A 20,850-nucleotide genomic window follows, 5' to 3' on the forward strand; every position below is an offset into this window, starting at 1 on the left:
CCTTACCAACAATTAATTTTATATGATCATTCCACTTCAAGTCGTTCCGCACGCATACTCCCAGATATTTTACAGAAGTAACTGCTACCAGTGTTTGTTCCGCTATCATACACTCCTGGAAATGGAAAAAAGAACACATTGACACCGGTGTGTCAGACCCACCATACTTGCTCCGGACACTGCGAGAGGGCTGTACAAGCAATGATCACACGCACGGCACAGCGGACACACCAGGAACCGCGGTGTTAGCCGTCGAATGGCGCTAGTTGCGCAGCATTTGTGCACCGCCGCCGTCAGTGTCAGCCAGTTTACCGTGGCATACGGAGCTCCGTCGCAGTCTTTAACACTGGTAGCATGCCGCGACAGCGTGGACGTGAACCGTATGTGCAGTTGACGGACTTTGAGCGAGGGCGTATAGTGGGCATGCGGGAGGCCGGGTGGACGTACCGCCGAATTGCTCAACACGTGGGGCGTGAGGTCTCCACAGTACATCGATGTTCTCGCCAGTGGTCGGCGGAAGGTGCACGTGCCCGTCGACCTGGGACCGGACCGCAGCGGCGCACGGATGCACGCCAAGACCGTAGGATCCTACGCAGTGCCGTAGGGGACCGCACCGCCACTTCCCAGCAAATTAGGGACACTGTTGCTCCTGGGGTATCGGCGAGGACCATTCGCAACCGTCTCCATGAAGCTGGGCTACGGTCCCGCACACCGTTAGGCCGTCTTCCGCTCACGCCCCAACATCGTGCAGCCCGCCTCCAGTGGTGTCGCGACAGGCGTGAATGGAGGGACGAATGGAGACGTGTCGTCTTCAGCGATGAGAGTCGCTTCTGCCTTGGTGCCAATGATGGTCGTATGCGTGTTTGGCGCCGTGGAGGTGAGCGCCACAATCAGGACTGCATACGACCGAGGCACACAGGGCCAACACCCGGCATCATGGTGTGGGGAGCGATCTCCTACACTGGCCGTACACCACTGGTGATCGTCGAGGGGACACTGAATAGTGCACGGTACATCCAAACCGTCATCGAACCCATCGTTCTACCATTCCTAGACCGGCAACGGAACTTGCTGTTCCAACAGGACAATGCACGTCCGCATGTATCCCGTGCCACCCAACGTGCTCTAGAAGGTGTAAGTCAACTACCCTGGCCAGCAAGATCTCCGGATCTGTCCCCCATTGAGCATGTTTGGGACTGGATGAAGCGTCGTCTCACGCGGTCTGCACGTCCAGCACGAACGCTGGTCCAACTGAGGCGCCAGGTGGAAATGGCATGGCAAGCCGTTCCACAGGACTACATCCAGCATCTCTACGATCGTCTTCATGGGAGAATAGCAGCATGCATTGCTGCGAAAGGTGGATATACACTGTACTAGTGCTGACATTGTGCATGCTCTGTTGCCTGTGTCTATGTGCCTGTGGTTCTGTCAGTGTGATCATGTGATGTATCTGACCCCAGGAATGTGTCAAGAAAGTTTCCCCTTCCTGGGACAATGAATTCACGGTGTTCTTATTTCAATTTCCAGGAGTGTATAATCATACAATAAAGGATCCTTCTTTCTATGTATTCGCAATACATTACATTTGTCTATGTTAAGGGTCAGTTGCCACACCCTGCACCAAGTGCCTATCCGCTGCAGATCTTCCTGCATTTTGCTACAATTTTCTAATGCTGCAACTTCTCTGTATACTACAGCATCATCCGCGAAAAGCCGCATGGAACTTCCGACACTATCTACTAGGTCATTTATATATATTGTGAAAAGCAATGGTCCCATAACACTCCCCTGTGGCACGCCAGAGGTTACTTTAACGTCTGTAGACGTCTCTCCATTGATAACAACATGCTGTGTTCTGTTTGCTAAAAACTCTTCAATCCAGCCACACAGCTGGTCTGATATTCCGTAGGCTCTTACTTTGTTTATCAGGCGACAGTGCGGAACTGTATCGAACGCCTTCCGGAAGTCAAGAAAAATAGCATCTACCTGGGAGCCTGTATCTAATATTTTCTGGGTCTCATGAACAAATAAAGCGAGTTGGGTCTCACACGATCGCTGTTTCCGGAATCCATGTTGATTCCTACATAGTAGATTCTGGGTTTCCAAAAACGACATGATACTCGAGCAAATAACATGTTCTAAAATTCTACAACAGATCGACGTCAGAGATATAGGTCTATAGTTTTGCGCATCTGCTCGACGACCCTTCTTGAAGACTGGGACTATCTGTGCTCTTTTCCAATCATTTGGAACTCTCCGTTCCTCTAGAGACTTGCGGTACACGGCTGTTAGAAGGGGGGCAAGTTCTTTCACGTACTCTGTGTAGAATCGAATTGGTATCCCGTCAGGTCCAGTGCACTTTCCTCTATTGAGTGATTCCAGTTGCTTTTCTATTCCTTGGACACTTATTTCGATGTCAGCCATTTTTTCGTTTGTGCGAGGATTTAGAGAAGGAACTGCAGTGCGGTCTTCCTCTGTGAAACAGCTTTGGAAAAAGGTGTTTAGTATTTCAGCTTTACGCGTCTCATCCTCTGTTTCAGTGCCATCATCATCCCGTAGTGTCTGGATATGCTGTTTCTAGCCACTTACTGATTTAACGTAAGACCAGAACTTCCTAGGATTTTCTGTCAAGTCGGTACATAGAATTTTACTTTCGAATTCACTGAACGCTTCACGCATAGCCCTCCTTACGCTAACTTTGACATCGTTTAGCTTCTGTTTGTCTGAGAGGTTTTGGCTGCGTTTAAACTTGGAGTGGAGCTCTCTTTGCTTTCGCAGTAGTTTCCTAACTTTGTTGTTGTACCACGGTGGGTTTTTCCCGTCCCTCACAGTTTTACTCGGCACGTACCTGTCTAAAACGCATTTTACGATTGCCTTGAACTTTTTCCATAAACACTCAACATTGTCAGCGTCGGAACAGAAATTTTCGTTTTGATCTGTTAGGTAGTCTGAAATCTGCCTTCTATTACTCTTGCTTAATAGATAAACCTTCCTCCCTTTTTTTATATTCCTATTAACTTCTATATTCAGGGATGCTGCAACGGCCTTATGATCACTGATTCCCTGTTCTGTACATACAGAGTCGAAAAGTTCGGGTCTGTTTGTTATCAGTAGGTCCAAGATGTTATCTCCACGAGTCGGTTCTCTGTTTAATTGCTCGAGGTAATTTTCGGATAGTGCACCCAGTATAATGTCACTCGATGCTCTGTCCCTACCACCCGTCCTAAACATCTGAGTGTCCCAGTCTATATCTGGTAAATTGAAATCTCCACCTAAGACTATAACATGCTGAGAAAATTTATGTGAAATGTATTCCAAATTTTCTCTCAGTTGTTCTTCCACTAATGCTGCTGAGTCGGGAGGTCGGTAAAAGGAGCCGATTATTAACCTAGTTCGGTTGTTGAGTGTAACCTCCACCCATAATAATTCACAGGAACTATCCACTTCTACTTCACTACAGGATAAACTACTACTAACAGCGACGAACACTCCACCACTGGTTGCATGCAATCTATCCTTTCTAAACACCGTCTGTACCTTTGTAAAAATTTCGGCAGAATTTATCTCTGGCTTAAGCCAGCTTTCTGTACCTATAACGATTTCAGCTTCGGTGCTTTCTATCAGCACTTGAAGTTCTGGTACTTTACCAACGCAGCTTCGACAGTTGACATTTACAATACCGATTGCTGCTTGGTCCCCGCATGTCCTGACTTTGCCCCGCACCCGTTGAGGCTGTTACCCTTTCTGTACTTGCCCAAGGCCATCTAACCTAAAAAAACCGCCCAGCCCATGCCACACAACCCCTGCTACCCGTGTAGCCGCTTGTTGCGTGTAGTGGACTCCTGACCTATCCAGCGGAACCTGAAACCCCACCACCCTATGGCGCAAGTCGAGGAATCTGCAGCCCACACGGTCGCAGAACCGTCTCGGCCTCTGATTCAGACCCTCCACTCGGCTCTGTACCAAAGGTCCGCAGTCAGTCCTGTCGACGATGCTGCAGATGGTGAGCTCTGCTTTCATCCCACTAGCGAGACTGGCAGTCTTCACCAAATCAGATAGCCGCCGGAAGCCAGAGAGGATTTCCTCCGATCCATAGCGACACACATCATTGGTGCTGACATGAGCGACCACCTGCAGATGGGTGCACCCTGTACCCTTCATTGCATCCGGAAGGACCCTTTCCACATCTGGAATGACTCCCCCCGGTATTAACACGGAGTGCACATTGGTTTTCTTCCCCTCTCTTGCTGCCATTTCCCTAAGGGGCCCCATTACGCGCCAGCAGTACAGGTGTCAAATAGATGTTCCCCTGGAAGATGAGGGATTTGTACCCTCCCATTGGCATGATGAAAAAGTTATCAGGATTCACAGACCCTGCAACACTCTGCCACTGCGCCATTGTCCTGTGCCAATGGTTGTGTGCCCATTTCAGCCGTAGTGCCAGTGTCGCGGTGTTAAAGCTGGCGCATGCATGGGTCGTCGCCTGCGGAGGCCCATCGTTACTCATGTGCGACTTGGTTGTGGCTAAAATAAGACTAAAACAGTGTTTCAGTATTAAACAAGTTTGTCAAAACTAAAGCTTGTAGGAGTAGTTTAATGCGCATACCCTGTTGAAATAAACAGACGTGACTTAACATTATTTAATGTGTAATTAAAAAGTTAAAACAAGTATTGTGCTTGGGGCTCAATATCCACGGAAACTAATTTTTGGAAAAGAAGTCGAATTTGGAGGTTTTTTTTTGGGGGGGGGGGGGCTCTATTGAGAGGAGCACCTTTCTGTATTACATTATTTTGTAGTTCCCCATCCTCACCCCAATAAGACTGCTGACAGCCAGTGTAACGTGCCTTTTTAAACAGTTATTGTATAATGTACAAGCTATTTTAGCTCTGCAATTTTTGGTTTGTCTGCTATATCACTAAATATCAGCTTTTGTAATCTGTATGAAACTTGTTACTTTCAGTGAACATTTTCCGTACTTCAAAACGGCACCAAATGGATGGAAGAACTCTGTACGGCACAACTTAAGCCTGAATAAATGTTTTGAGAAAATTGATAAACCATCAGGAAATGGAAGTCAACAACGTAAAGGTTGTCTTTGGGCAATGAATCCAGCTAAAATTGCCAAAATGGATGAAGAAGTTCAAAAATGGTCCAAGAAGGATCCAATGGCCATTAAAAATGCAATGATTTGTCCAGGTACTGAAACACTGGGACTTTTTACTAGATAATTATTGGTGTTAAATGTAAAAACACCCACAAACTAGAGTAAATTTTTGCCCATATCACTGAGTGAAATTGTAAATGTGGTTTTTCAATAGTTCTTTGATAGTATTCTGTTCAGCTTTGCTGTAAGAATATGCTATGTGCAATTGTCAAACCTCTGTCGAGCCATTGGAGCTTGCTATATTTTCCTAAATGATTGAAAGAGAATGTGGTGAGAGTTCGTTTGAAAAGGCCACAGCCAATTTCTTTCTCCAATGTTCTCAAAGCTGTGCTCGATCTCTAATGACCTCGTGGTTGACAGGGTGCTAAACCCCAATCCTACTTTAGTTGTATGTAAGCTTTTTGAGGAGGAGAAAAAAGTTCTATTTATATTATATAATTATGTGTTTTGTCAAGAGCTGCAAAGCACTCATTGATAGCAACTTGCACTTCCTAATTTGATGCAAATATCTTCATGTGAAAGCAAATTTTCAACTTGGTGACTAGGTAGCAAAATTGCTTGGAGTTAAATATTAAGAATATAACTGCTAAGAGACCCATTAAAAGTTCAGTTAATGCACATTAGCCATTGTCAGTTCTGTAGTGTGAGATAGTGTATTCACTTACTGAAAGAGCATTTTTTTGTGGGCTAGTATTGGCCACATTTTGTTCAACAAGGGTGTATACGACCCGGGAGATCCGGGAAAAACCCGGGAATTTTTTCATCCGGGAGAATACCGGTAACAACCCGGGATATTTTTAGAATTCTGGGAATTATTCATTGTTTTAGTTTTCAGTTAAATTTTTGTAATTTTGACTGGTAAAAACCGATACTCTAACAAAGGATATTATTGTATCCCGCTACTGCAGAATAATATTTCAACAATAAAACATAAACGAGAGATAAAAACGAAAATAACTTAAATTGCAAAGGAAATGCGCCATATACTACAATGACACACAGTGCTCATGCAAGCATCTGCCAACAGCAAAATGTGTCGAAGGGTTTTATATTAGATTCATTTTAGCAGTTACGAGCGGGCTCATGCGCATTCGCAGTTGAGTCGCGTTTGAGTAGTAGATTCTCCCGCTTCTGGCTACAGGAATGTGGCTGTTGGCTGTGCAAGCAGTCGCAGCAAGCAGCTAGATGCTACCGGGTTAAGGGGGCACCAAATTCATATTCTTGAGGAAAAAAAACTTTTTCACAAAGCGCCTAGCATCCAGCGCACGTTTGTCTATCGATTATTCATATGATTTTGAAACGCTTCCCTGTAGGTTTTTGAACACATTTTAAGTTGATTTCTGAATGAATCATAAGTTAACTTTTGAATGCGTGCATAGTGTACGTGATGTTTCTGTCCGGAGAATCCTTGTTGCATCTAGAAATAAACTTTCCGCATACAAAAGGGGCGGGGTTATACGAGCTGAGGGAGTAAAGCCGAATGGATGAATTCCAATCGCTGTCTGATTATGTGGTTGATTGGGTTTGTGAATGATCAGCATTGTTATAATTACTAGCGAAATCCATAGATTCAGACTACCAGAATGGAAATAAACGACTGACAGAAATGACAGGTGAGAAAGATTACGATCTTCTCGGTGTATCCAAGAAAATGAAATTTTGACAGAAAATTTTTGGCCAGATCGCTACACTAGTAAGGACCAGTTGCACAGTCCCCGGCTAGAAGTGGCGTAACTTCTATTCTGGAAGTAATGCAGAAAACTTGTTGTTCGAACACACAATACTGTAACGCCTAACCGGAAAATAACCGCGGGTAACTAAACCTGTTAATCGGTGAACAAATTTTGACAGTGGCAGGAATAGCTACAGAATTGGTGATGACAAGATTGTTAGAACGAGGAAGGAGAAGAAACAGGGACATCACACAAATTATGGAAGAATAAGACAATTCCAAATTTATATAAAAATTTCGTAATACCACTTTTCGATCTCATGCTTGAGAAACTGGTGCATATGAATGAAATGTGAAACTGTTTCCTAACATAAAGCTCTTTCCTTGTAGTAGGCCTAATAGGCATTTGTTATTGGAACTTCGTGGATTATATTCTGTTGTGTTATAAAAATGGCCATTTGTGCCAAAACAGTCTCGTTTATTTGGTGTGTTGCCGGCCGGTGTGGCCATGCGGTTCTAAGCGCTTCAGTTTGGAACCGCGTGACCGCTACGGTCGCAGGTTCGAATCGTGCCTCGGGCATGGATGTGTGTGATGTCCTTAGGTTAGTTAGGTTTAAGTAGTTCTAAGTTCTAGGGGACTGATGACCTCAGAATTTAAGTCCCATAGTGCTCAGAGCCCTTTGAACCATTTTTTATTTGGTGTGTCACAAAATTGCTGCCATATTAGAAAGGCCTATTTTGTTTTATCTAGCAGACAGTGACAAAATAGACATAATCAGATCGAGAAACCACATCAGTCTTGGGTATTATTTGTATTAACAGCTTTTTCAGTATTAGATAACGACATTTCGATTTTTCATGTAGCGAAACGTTTGATGAACTTTGGTGCAGAAAGGAAAGCACGCCATGTAAAGCTGTAGCAAGATTAGAGAGAAAAAAATGCTAGGAGCTAAGGTTTGAAGAAATGTGTAATTTCTTGCTTATCTCTTGTCAGTATTGGTTTTATACATCCTCTATTTAATTTTATGTCACACAAAAGAGCAAGCTATTAACTAATAGGCAATAAAGAGTTCAGACTTTCAGAGTTCTTGTTCTCTCAATTACAAATAATTCCATCCGCTATTAATTGTGAGTTTATTATTTTAAGAGGGGCCAGGCTATCAAACCGGCCAACTGGGAGGAGGAGAGGCACCACAGGACATTTAAATTTCCACTCTCCTGAATATAGTTTGGACGTGTGGTAGAAAAATGCTTCATGAAGAGGTGTGGCACTGCACTTTGGCATACTTAAGACCAAATAATATGTCTTACATTTCCTCGAATACATATGTTTTATGTTTCAGACTTCTCAGAAAGATGTGCGCTACAAGATGAACAATTTTGAAAAATGGTTTTTTTAAGTATTGACCTGGTTTGCAAATGTCGTAGATGGGTAGTCTCCACATGACCCATATTTACATTAAGTTATTTTGCTGTTTCCCCTTCGTTTATGTCAAATGAAAACAATACGGATATCTGTGGTCGGGAGCTATCAAGTGAATTAAAACACATTCACATAATTACGGATGGCTAAAATATGTCATTAGTTTCAGATTTTATTTTATTTCCACCTTTCTGACAGTCGAGCATTAATCGCCTTGCGGAACAATGAAGTTATTTTTGTCTGTTTGCGAAAGAAATTTTACTTTTGTTAACCTTTTCCGCAGAGGCAGTCAGTGTATTTGAAATGAAATGTTTAATTCCACAGTGCTGGCTAGTTTCAACTGTTCGCTGCATTTCAAGTGTACATTTCCATTTTCTAGCACGTATGGCATTATGCCATAATAAAGAACTGAACATGACATAATACAGTACTGGTGCTCCAAGAAAATGTACATCCCCAAAACCACACTGAAAAGCTTAATATCAGCTCGAGGCCTACTTCATTGGTAATCTGGACATACGAATGTGCACTTTAAATGTGCACATTTTAATATGGTTCACAAAATTCCGATGCTCTTGCACTATCCTCTAATGTCTTGTTTCTTTTATGACATAATGTATGATCTTTCAATGTTTTATACGTATGTTCATATGGGCTTCGTACATCATGATAGCTACCCAAGCGCGGTGTTGCCTGTTATTTGCGCTCTCTGGCAACTGCTGTAACAAACCTATTTCTAACAGGTCACGGGAAAATATTACAAATAGTAGTTTGAAAAGTGTTACTTTCAAAGTAAATATCCTTTTACGTAAGTTGAACTACATGCGAGAATGTACCATGAATTTATTAAATCACAGAGCGTTTGACTCTCATTTAAAAATCAACTCTTTGATGACGAGCCATTTAGAAGAATTTCGAACCCTGAACAGACTTACCAACTCTCCCGATTTAAGCGGGAGACTCCAGATTTTTCCTTCTTCCTCCTGATCTCCCGACAGAGAAGACCGATCTTCCAATTTTCAGAGCAGTTTCAATACTCTCCTTACTATTTGAAAATCCTGCGCCTTAGATATATTGGTGGATGACAAGGTATGGGTGCTACTTGTCTATGTTAACTTGGTAAATTCAAAAAGGCAACTGCTTTGAGCACAAATTTAGTTCAGAGTTTTTGAAGAAGGCTAAGTCAGCTACAGGTGTGCTGAATGAGTAACTACCGTAATCAGACAAATTCAGACTGATAAACTATTCAAATTATTTGCCAAGCCTAACATGTACATCCTGTATAAAATTGATTTAAATTTGGGAAAGATGTCTTGCGGATATAAGATGCCATGCAAATATGGGTTGCATTATGAAATGAAAACGTGTGATCATATAACAGTGATTTATTCATGCAAAAACTGTGCTAATGTCAAAACAGAAATCTAATATACGTTAATTTGTTTCCTCGGATCGTAATTTCGAACTGTAGTTCTCGCGAGAGTGCTTCATTTGAATGTGTGTGAATCCAAAGAAACTTGCAGAGCTCATCATTCATATTGTTCAGCATGTTGCATGATAAATTAGACAGTCCGAAGGCTCAGGTATGTCCATTATTTAGTATTTACATGTAAGTCAGGGATGTGTTGTAATTCACAATGGCACACTGCTAAAATTCTCCCAATTTCTCACTTTTGAAGGTTGGCATATCTGCCTGAAGATTAGACATTTATCTCATTATTAAAAATTTTACTGGCATATTTGTGTGATATATCTTGAAGTGTAACACACGCAAAAAAGATCAACCGTATATACGAAAGCTTAGCTTCTCTTGCAGCTTGAGAACAATATTATTTGTGAAAGCTTTGCTTTTCTTGTAGCAACACTATGTATATTAATTTAAACTATTAACTTACCCTGTTTGTGTGTTCGTGCTACTGAACAGTGATGTTGCTGCTGGCTGACTACATCACGTGTCGTATGTTCTGAATATCTGCTGTCATCGGCTGGTGAGATCACGTGACATGAGCTACGAACGGCTTACAAAAGCCCATCGAAGTTTCGTTTTCTAAATTACCGGGAAATTGTACGCCCGTGTATAAAACCATAACCATTTAAAGGATTGATAAGTGAAAATATACTGTCACCCAGGAGAAAGTGTATTTTTAACTGGGAAATCCAGAATTTTTTTTCCTTGTCCATGTATACACCCTGTCAGCTCATGCTGTAGATACTCAAACAACAAAGCTTAATGTATTCTGGTCATCTGAGGTATGGTGATTTTGCTAAGGAAATTGTGGCCATCACTTAACCAGTTGACAATACTAATTATCTTTCAGGGAACTCTCTCTGACCTCAGTATATTGTTTTGATTGCCTTTTGTTTCAAATCGTGGGTGCAGAATTCATCCAATTACAGATCTGTGCAGAAAGCCCTGCAGATTGTGATTAAACATTGCAGAAATTGCTTTGTGACAATTGCACACAACCTTTCTATTTCTAATTATATCTAAAGGAAGGTGAAGCACCTGCAGTCTTGAGTATTTCGTATACCGTATTTACCTGAATGTAAGACGATTTCCATTTTCTTAAGAGGCTCCTTGAGGAAATTTTAATTTGTACATATTTTGACTAATCAAAATTGCAAAAACCGTTTTAGTGACAGAAAGTAAGTAAATGTGCATGCTAAACTTACGCTATTTATTGTTTGTCTACATTTTGATGATGATGATGATGATCATCATCATCATCCATCCATCCATCCATCCATCCATCCATCCATCCATCCATCCATCCATCCATCATCACTGCTATCACTATCTGGGACAGTAGTTTCAACTAATGAGAGGCAAGAAAGAAGGCAATGTATTTCTACATACGAGGAACAGTGAAATTTATAATCTTGGGTGTCACAAATATTTGGCTCTTTCTTCCAAATATGTTGCAATATCTGAGGTTGTGGTTATTTTGGGACCTTAGAACACAACTGTTTTGTCCATATACATAACTGATTTTGCATTTATATTGATGTGAGAATGTGATAGTATCTCTTTGTCTCTTGCTTACAAGCATATCATCTGCCTGCTCCTCTTTAATTGGCTGCATGGAACCAATAGCTGACACACCTGCTTTTGTTTCCTTCATACCTCATGACAAACATTGACAACTTTGGTACATGAAACACACAAGAATGCAACTGGCCCCTGTCTAGACTTTTACCATCTCCTGCAGAAATGTATACTATTGCTGAGTATTTGGGCAATTTTAAAGTCAGTTCAAATCTGAGTACAAGTGGATTCAGGCAAACTGCAGTTTAAACATGGTAGATTTTCATAAGAGAGTGTAGGTGCATGGTATACATTTCCATGGTTGGGAGCATGACAAAATTGCTGCCCACTCACCAGTTCCATCCCCACATTTGTCCTAATTCTCAGCCAAGCTGGTGTCATCGTTTCCCCTCCAGCCTTCCCAGATTCTTCAAAATAAATCTGCACGTGACCCTAGTTGCCAAACTTAACCTGTAATTATAAGATGACTTGCATATTAATCTTTAACACAAAGTAAAAACATTGACCTGAGTAGCAACAGCTTAAGCTGTGAATGTAAGACAGTTGGTAAATATGGTATTTTCACTTGGTAGGCTTGCATTATGTAAATTTCTCCCATTATCTTTCTTGTGGTGATCAACTGAGCAATCAGATCAATTTTAATCAGCATTGGTTCTTCAATCATCATTTTTCAGTAGCCCAAAACTAAATGTTCTTCAGTGCTGGTACAGATTCCCCATGAAATTGTTCCACCTCAGTTTTTCTACCTCTCCAGAATTGTACCCGCTCTGGTGAAAATGTTCAACGACATGAAATTTGTTTTCTCGTGCTAATGGCCTTGCTGTAGTGATAACACTGGTTCCTGTCAGATTACCGAAGTTAAATGCTGTCGGGCTTGGCCTACACTTATTGGGTCACCGTCTGGGTCTGCCAAGTACTGTTGGCAAGCAGGGTGCACTAAGCCCTTGTGAGGCCAGTTGAGGAGCTATTTCATTGAGAAGTAACAATACCTGTCACAGAAACTGACAATGGCTGGCAGAACACTTTGCTGACCACATACCCACTGTCTGTATCTGGTGACACCTAAGGGCTGAGGGTGAAACAGCAGCCAGTCAGTTCTGTTGGGCTTTCAAGGCCTGTTTGGACAGTGTTTGTTTTTATATTCTGCAGCAGCTGCTACATTGTCTATGTTACAGTCTTCCACAATTTTAACAGGCTGATGCATCTGGTACACACGCTATTAATTTAACAGTGTGCGCATGTTATGTATTAAAAACACAAGGCCGTGATAAAAGCCATTTACAAGTAATGATTAGTCCCGCAAACAATAAGCCACATCTTCTCCATTTGAAAGTTATAAGGTAATTTCAGAGCACTAAAAGTGAGACGCCTTCCATTTTTCTAGACTTTATTGCCTTCCTCCTTTCCCTCCTCTACACCCCCCCCCCCCCCCCCCCCTCCATCCAGAAAAACTAATTGAGTTTCAAGGCCATCAATGAGGTGTGACACATTCACAAGAAAAGAGTTTGCCAGAGAGTCATCTTGCTGTGGGTAAAATATGAAGTTCCTTTGTGTGCAATACCAACTTTTAAAATATTGTATTTTCTTGATTATAAGATGAAGTTTTTTCCCAAATTTGTAATTCAAGAAATATAAGGCCATCTTACATTTGCACTTATGTCTATGTGGTGAACATTTTATGTTGTATATTAGATGAAATGTGTGTTTAGGTGTCTGTGTGTGTACTGTTGCTGGAAAAAATGCTAACCCTTAAAAGCTAGTGAGACTGCTGTTTACTGTTAGGTGTTACTGTGCTCCGTGCATCGATTCACTGTACATGAGTCGTTGACTTCTCCTGGGTCATTCCATATCAAATCACCCAATAAGAAATAAATTTTACACCCACCTCCTTAGATTTTCATGAAATTTGGCTCAAATGGTTCTAATACCATCCTGACAACACCTGCAAATTTTTTTTGCTGTATCTCTTATAGTTTTTTATAAATTTTTAAAGTTTTTATGTTTTGCGTTTTCTGAACCTTCAGAAATGGTAAATTTAATTTGTATTCAAAACTTTAAAATTGCTTATCTTAAAAACTCTTTTAGATAATATCATGAATTTTTGCAGCAAGTTTATTTATTATTCGCATGAATGGACACAGGCAGACAGTGTTTGTTGGTAATGAGGATCACCCTGTGGCTAAACATGCCTTGGTGCACGGCCAGCACATCTTGGCACAGTGTTACACCGTCCGGGTTATCTGGATACTTCCCACCAACACCAACCTATCCGAACTCCGGAGATGGGAACTTGCTCTTCAATATATCCTCTCTTCCCGTTACCCACCAGGCCTCAATCTCCGCTAATTTCAAGTTGCCGCCACTCACACCTCACCTGTCATTCAACATCATCTTTGCCTCTGCACTTCTGCCTCGACTGACATCTCTGCCCAAACTCTTTGTCTTTAAATATGTCTGCTTGTGTCTGTATGTGTGTGTGTGTGTGTGTGTGTGTGTGTGTGTGTGTGTGTGTGTGTGCGCGCGCGCGAGTGTATACCCGTCCTTTTTTCCCCCTAAGGTAAGTCTTTCTGCTTCCGGGATTGGAATGACTCCTTATCCTTTCCCTTAAAACCCACTTCCTTTCGTCTTTCCCTCTCCTTCCCTCTTTCCTGATGAGGCAACAGTTTGTTGCAAAAGCTTGAATTTTTTGTGTATGTATGTGTCTGTTTGTGTTTCTATCGACCTGCTAGCGCTTTTGTATGGTAAGTCACATCATCTTTGTTTTTAAATATATATATATATATATATATATATATATATAATGGAAGGAAACATTCCACGTGGGAAAAATTATATATATTTTGTGTGTATGTTTGTGTTTGTTTGTGTGTCTATCGACCTGCCAGCGCTTTTGTTCGGTAAGTCACCTCATCTTTGTTTATATATAATATATATATATATATATTTTTACGGATGTTTTGTTTTATAAGAATTGCAATATCTAGTCTCAGACCTGATAGAATGCTCAAATTTGTTTTAATTTTCTCTTAAACATATAGGCTACTTGATAAAACAAAAATAATGATGGCTTTTTAACATGTTTATTAATTATAGTAGATTACATTAGAATATGTCCAAAGATAGTGTACTTATGAGACTTATGTATAACCCTGACGGATTGCTTGAAACATTGAATTTTTTGAGTAATTTTGTCTTTTTAATAAACATTAATGCTGATTCAAACTGTTTTTCCACTTCATCCAAGAGCTTTCAGTTCTTTTGATACAGTCTTTTTTGAAGTAATACATTCTTCCAGTGCCGCTTGATTGAGGTGCGTCTACTACACAGACTGTGCTCCAAAGGCACTATGCAAGAATCTTCTCTTTCAGGCCAATAAAATGATGCAGCTGGTCCTGAAGGATGTAGAAATAGAATTTCTGCATCTTCTTCATCATTGAATATTGTTTTTACCAGTCCAAAGTACCAGTTACCATCATAATTTGCAGCCACATAGCTATTTATGGATGGTTCAACACGAACCCAATCAGAAGAAGAATGGAAAGAAAAGACTAAGGAGGGTTTTACACTATCTGTAATCCTTCTAATTTCAAGGTTGTTTGTTGGAAATGGTTTGAAGTTATGAAAACTTCTGGTTCCAGGAATGGTTCGGGTTGCTGAAAAACGTTTTTCTAGTTTTAACCGTAGCAAATCAGCTTCTTTTTTGTGAATAAAGTGAAAATGAATGTTTTCAATATTTTTTTCACAAAACTTGTACGCATCGATTGCTGTCATTATTTGTTCTTTGTCTGATAGCTGTAGACTGGCTTTCCTTAAAATTCTTTTAATAGTTCCTCCTAGGCTATCACAAATTGACTTCCCATGACTTGTTGCCAAAAAAAAAAAAAAGAAAAGAGAGAGAGAGAGAGAGAGAGAGAGAGAGAGAGAGAGAGAGAGAGTGTTGGGCCTTCAAATTAAAGTCTCTCAAGTGTTCAGTCAAATTTTTAAAACTGTTTCTATTTTTGTACTGCCCAGCACAACCATCTGTAAAGTAGTGAACTGAGTCAATGTCAGTATGATGTAATGACAGCCACTTTGTAATTTCTTTTTGTACAAAGTTAACAAAACCAGTGTCATGTTCTTGGTCATCACTAATAAAACAGTGGTTGGAAACAAAAACATTGTTTTCCTCATTTCTTAGAAAAACTCCAACTGGGTGTAGAGTACAACCACCTCTATTCCAGTGGTAACTTTGGATCTCATTTTGTATAACAAAGGAATAATTTTCACCGAAATCCATCACAGTAATTGCTGTTTTGGGTGGTGGGTCTTCTTTCAATCTTTTAAAGGCTGCTGATTGGGATTTTGCTATAAACGAGTGCGGGGTGAGCTTTTCCAATGACCTAACCGATAAAGAAATGTAGTCTTCAACACTGATAGACTGTTTGATCATTTGTGCCCTGTCTGTGTTAACCCACTGACTGATTACAATTTCTTCTTCTAAATCATAATCGTCACTTAGTTTTCCAGTTGAGTACTCAGTTAGTGCAGTATTTGCAGGACAGCTGTCGCAATGATGTAGCAAGCAGTTTTGGTTTTCCATGTTGCGCACAAGCATCTTAATTAGGTCTTTATAAGATTCTTCAATTTTCACAGCATCCAGTAATAGTTTAACATTCTAGTGGGTACGGCATACACGTACAGTGTGTGTGTCTGCAGCACCAGCAAGGATACACCATTTAGGTCTCAAGAAAAAAAATTTTGAAAATCCTACTTCTACCTCGGGATTCTCCCATTTGAAAGAATAATAGAGTTCTCTCAAGTTTTTACCTTTTTTTGGACCAGGAGTTTCCAAAATACCCTTTTCAGATTTTAGCTTTCTAGCTTGTCGCACCATGTACTCACTTACATTAAATTCTTTCATCACTTTATTTCGACTCCAAGAATCTGGAGCCAAGGTCAGAATCTGGATTTTTCTAGACCTCCCAACAGATGAAATCTTCTCTTTCATAACAGAAATCATTACATCAAAATCCTTTGCTCTCTCAACCACACTTGTATCTTCATCATCATCATCATCATCATCAGAACTTGGTGCATCATATTTTAATGCTTTTGAAACCGCCTTTTTTGCAGTCTTCAATACTGCTAACCTTCCTTTTAAAATAAGACCCTTTACTTTGTTGTTACAAGCCATGAAGCTTTATCGGTGTTAAACCTAAATTATCAAGAGTAATGTTTGTTTGTACGAGGGATTCATTTCTGGATTCCAATGATTCTAATTCAACCATGACTTCATCATCTGTTTCACTTTCATTGACTTCAACTCTTAATTTTTCCTCACAAAAGTTACGGCATGTTGAGCTAAGTTTTTGTCCAGGTTGTATGCAAATATTTTTTGTCAGTAATTGTTTAGAAAGATCCAAGCCTACACTTCTCAACGATTTTTTGATGGGCTTTTTGTGTTTTTTTCGTGGGTCTACACATGTTGTTTGATACTTTTCAAAAACATTTAAAAAGTAGTAGCTGTGGTGTGAACATATATTCTTAAATTCACACAGATTAATTCCAGATCGTAAGTGGATCAAATCTTTTTCTTCCTCACTCAATTCAGATACCGGTTGTAACTTTTTTGAAGGTGTGTAGGTTGTTTGGAAACAGTCAGATTTTTTAAATAACTCTACGCTACAGGTTTGAATATCTGACATACTGATTTCACTTTTGGTCTGATTACTGTTCTGGTTACTTTTATAGGATATTGGAACAGAATCTCTGTAAACTAAGTAACAGTACTAACTGAAAGTTCGAATAAACTTAATAAAATACTATCCAAGCACTATTTAACACTGTAATAATTTTTAACTTCAAAACACAGGAGTAACAAAACAAAATCCAAGCGTACATTGTTACTCCAAAAAGACAAAAACTTATTTTCAGTCTGTAAGTCACTTAGTACTTTTCATTTTTAAAATATAACTAATATTATTTTAAAAATTAGATAACTATTAAACAGGTTAAAAAGCCAACATAATTTTTCTATTATCTAAAGCCTATACAATTAAGAGTATTTTAAAACAATTGCAGTTTTTGTAAAACTAAACATCTGTTAGCTTTACTTTTTAAAAAAAAAAAAAAAAAAAAATTTCATTTGGAAGATTTAATATATTTTTATGGTAATATTTTTAACATTTAGATATAATACACAAACTTATTCCAAAATTTCATACTGATATCTTGAGTATTCTTTAATATACAAACTTTTGTAGTTGTGAAGACACGTTTAAGTTAAGATTTCCGACTGCTGAAACAAGGCCAAATCTAAAAACTTTAAAAATTTATAAAAAAAAACTATAAGAGATAGAGCAAAAAAATTTTACAAGTGCTTTCAGGATGATAAAAGAAGTAATTGTACCAAGTTTCATCAAAATCTGACATGGTTGGTGTCAAGGCCTGGGTGACTTGACATGGAATGACCGTCCTTGTTTTACAGATCAATATATATGGATCATCTATATTTACAGATGAAGCTTTGTTAGTTTGAGGTCACATTCAGATTTAGTTAGAAGAATTTGGAGGATTTGGACGGGGAACAATGACACCAGTTAGGCTGAGAACTGGGACCAATGTGGGAGGGGAATGGTGAGCAGTAAATTTCATTGTGCTGCCAATCATCTGAATGTATGCCACATACCTTGGCTTTTTATGGACATATACTACATTTAAACTGTGGTCTGAATGCATTTGTAGCCTGATTTGAATTCACTTTAAAATTGGACAGATACTCAATAATAGAACACATATCTCCAGAAGATGTTAAAAGTCTAGATATAGGCCAGTGGCATACTTCCACATTTCATGCAGTAGTGTTGTCAACACTGTCTGTGAGGTATGATGGGAAAATGAAAGGGGTGGGGGAGTCAGCTGCTGGTTCTATACAGCCATTGAGAGAGCAGTGGGCAGAAAACATGTTTGGAAGTAAGAGATAGAGGGATTCGGTCACAGTATGATGTCAATATAGATGCAAAATCCACTATGTCTTCAGAAGAAAACAGCTGTGTTCTCGGGTTGCAGTGCAACCACAACTTGGGAAATTGCAACATGTTCAGCAGAAACAGCCAAATATGTGTTTCACTTATAGCAATATAAGCTATGCTATTGGATCCCAATGTAACCGCAACCTCATAACACATTACATATTCAGAAAAAAAATCTAATTTCTCTGACAACAGCAAATAAGAGAATGTTTTGAATTCACCACTAGGAATTCATTGCTTCATTCCTTGCCTCATATTGTTTATGCCCACTGGGCACGTGAAATAGATGCCTTGTCAACAAACCTATGAGAAGAGAAACACCACCATTACTGGTGCTGGCCCAGATCTAGACTTTAACCAGAAATAGTGATACCACAGATGACAGGCTTACACTGTAAGCATTGAAGGAAATGAAGATAAAAATGAATGTAAACCATTTCTTTTTGTTTATTTCTCCTTGTATCGCCAAAACTTCAGACTATCAATAAGTGGCATAAATTTAGAATAGGCACAATAATAATCTTTTTAGGCAAGTGCTTTACATCAGGAAAACAGTTCGTAACTATGATTATTCGAACTATATTAAAAACAAAATTTTCTCAATGGCCTGCTTAAATAAATAAATCATTTTGCAACCTGAGTTGTCTTATGCTCTGGTAAATATAGTATTTTTATAACCATGTGTGAGTAAAATATATTTGTTTATTTAATATACACTGTTTTCTCTTAATCCATTTTGATGGATTCTCTCTCCCTCTCCCTCTCCCTCTCTCTCTCCCTCTCTCTATGTGCTTCTCAGCCATGTTGGCAGCTCATTGTTGACAGACTTACTCTCTAAACTCCTCTCTCTTGATTTGCTTGGCTGAGATGTCAGTACTGTTCAACAATTTACTGACTTACATCTTAAATAAACAGAACACAATACCCATACTATAACGATTAGAAAACTTTTGTTGATAGCTCGCACATGCAGTCATATTACAAAGCAGAATTGGCCAGTTTTGTCAGTTACCTAGCAACAACTTGTAATTATACATAAATGTATCGATATAAATACTAAGTGAATAGCTTTACTAATAAGTAGCTAGATGTTTCCAGTGGTTTGTATCCTCTTGTCAACATCAGTATTGGGATCTGCAACTACATACGAGTCGTCACCAAAAGACCTTCTCCACTCAGTAATGGCTGTCATATAAAAGATGGAACTTGGAGATTTTCTTCTCGACCAGGTCTCTCTGGATTCTCCTCAATGCTGTTAGCCTTTTTTCCCCCAGGTCAGTAGTATAGGAAGGGCGTAATCTCAAACTACAGAATATACTCTACCCAATTAGTGTGTTTTGTGTGGCACAGAATTCTCATCTTACCTACTTCTCTGGAAGGTCTCTTGATTAGATTAGTCATATGATAGTAGCTCATTCTGTGTATTGTCACTCCACACTGTTGCGTCTCAGTGATTGAGGCATGAGAAGTGAAGTGTTGGCTGCTGTCTGACAAGACACCCTGTGGATTGCCGAATGTTTCTGCATAACGACACAAGCACCTCACATTGGGTTGTTTTTCTTTTAGGCTAAGCTAGGTGGTAGTTTGAGGTACTCTGATGAACACTCGCCACTGCATACGCAGATAGGGACATCAGACCATGTTCAAAGTAAAGACACTGGCTGTCAAATTTTAATTAGTAAATCGCTGAAGTATTTGTAACAAAGTTACCGAGTTTACTGGCCTCCAGGGAATTTCTAACCTCTCAAATTTTTTTGAGGCTGAGGACTGGCTAAAACCAAAAGCAGAAAGCTCTGAGATATTTAGCGAGTCTTGAAACATATATCAGAACGACAGATTGGACTCCATAGGAGGGGGTGTGTTCACTTCAGTTGACAAAAATATTTTCTCCATTGAGGTTTAAATTGAGAGTGACAGTGAATTCATCTAGTTGTGTATAGCATGTGTAGGCGAAACCAGATTAATTGTTGGATGTTTTTACCAGATAACCGATTCCACTGTAACAGTTTTAGAGTCATTCAAAGAAAGCATATGGTCAGTATTATGTACACACTCAAATCATGCAATACTAGTTGGAGGACTTCAGCCTATCGAGTATGGACTGGGATGTCTAGGGATTCATTGCAGAGGGTGCAGACAGATAGTCTTGCAAAGTATTTTTGAGCACAGTTTTCCGAAAACTGTCTGGGGCAGCTAGTTCGGCAGCCCACACACTATGGAAATATCTTAGACCTTGTTGCTACAAACAGGTCAGAGCTCATTCATGGCATCAATATAGAGACGGGGATTAGTGTTAATTATTTCATCATAGTGACTGTGGTTACATAAGTTAATAAATCAGTCAAGAAGACTAGGAGAGTGCTTCTGCTAGAAAGAGCAGATAAGCAGTTATTAGCATCTCACTTAGACAATAAATAGCAATTATTTGCTTCCTGTATGTTGGACATAGAGGAATTATGGACTAAATTTAAACAGATTGTAGATTGTGTTCTGGAAAAGTATGTGGATTAAGAACAGAAAAGACCCATTGTGGG

General features: G+C 39.7%; 1 protein-coding gene across 3 annotated transcripts in view; it reads left to right on the forward strand.

Annotated features, from left to right (window-relative positions):
* LOC124721614 (forkhead box protein P2) overlaps positions 1-20,850 on the forward strand; it is an 83,699-nt gene that overhangs the window by 29,826 nt on the left and 33,023 nt on the right. For all 3 annotated transcript variants that reach the window (XM_047246671.1, XM_047246673.1, XM_047246672.1), the window contains one exon: positions 4,962-5,197. In XM_047246671.1, the coding sequence (XP_047102627.1) occupies positions 4,962-5,197 (236 nt within the window). The remainder of the gene's footprint in view (positions 1-4,961; positions 5,198-20,850) is intronic.

The sequence above is a fragment of the Schistocerca piceifrons genome, chromosome X (genome assembly GCF_021461385.2).
Source record: "Schistocerca piceifrons isolate TAMUIC-IGC-003096 chromosome X, iqSchPice1.1, whole genome shotgun sequence".
Lineage (NCBI taxonomy): Eukaryota > Metazoa > Arthropoda > Insecta > Orthoptera > Acrididae > Schistocerca > Schistocerca piceifrons.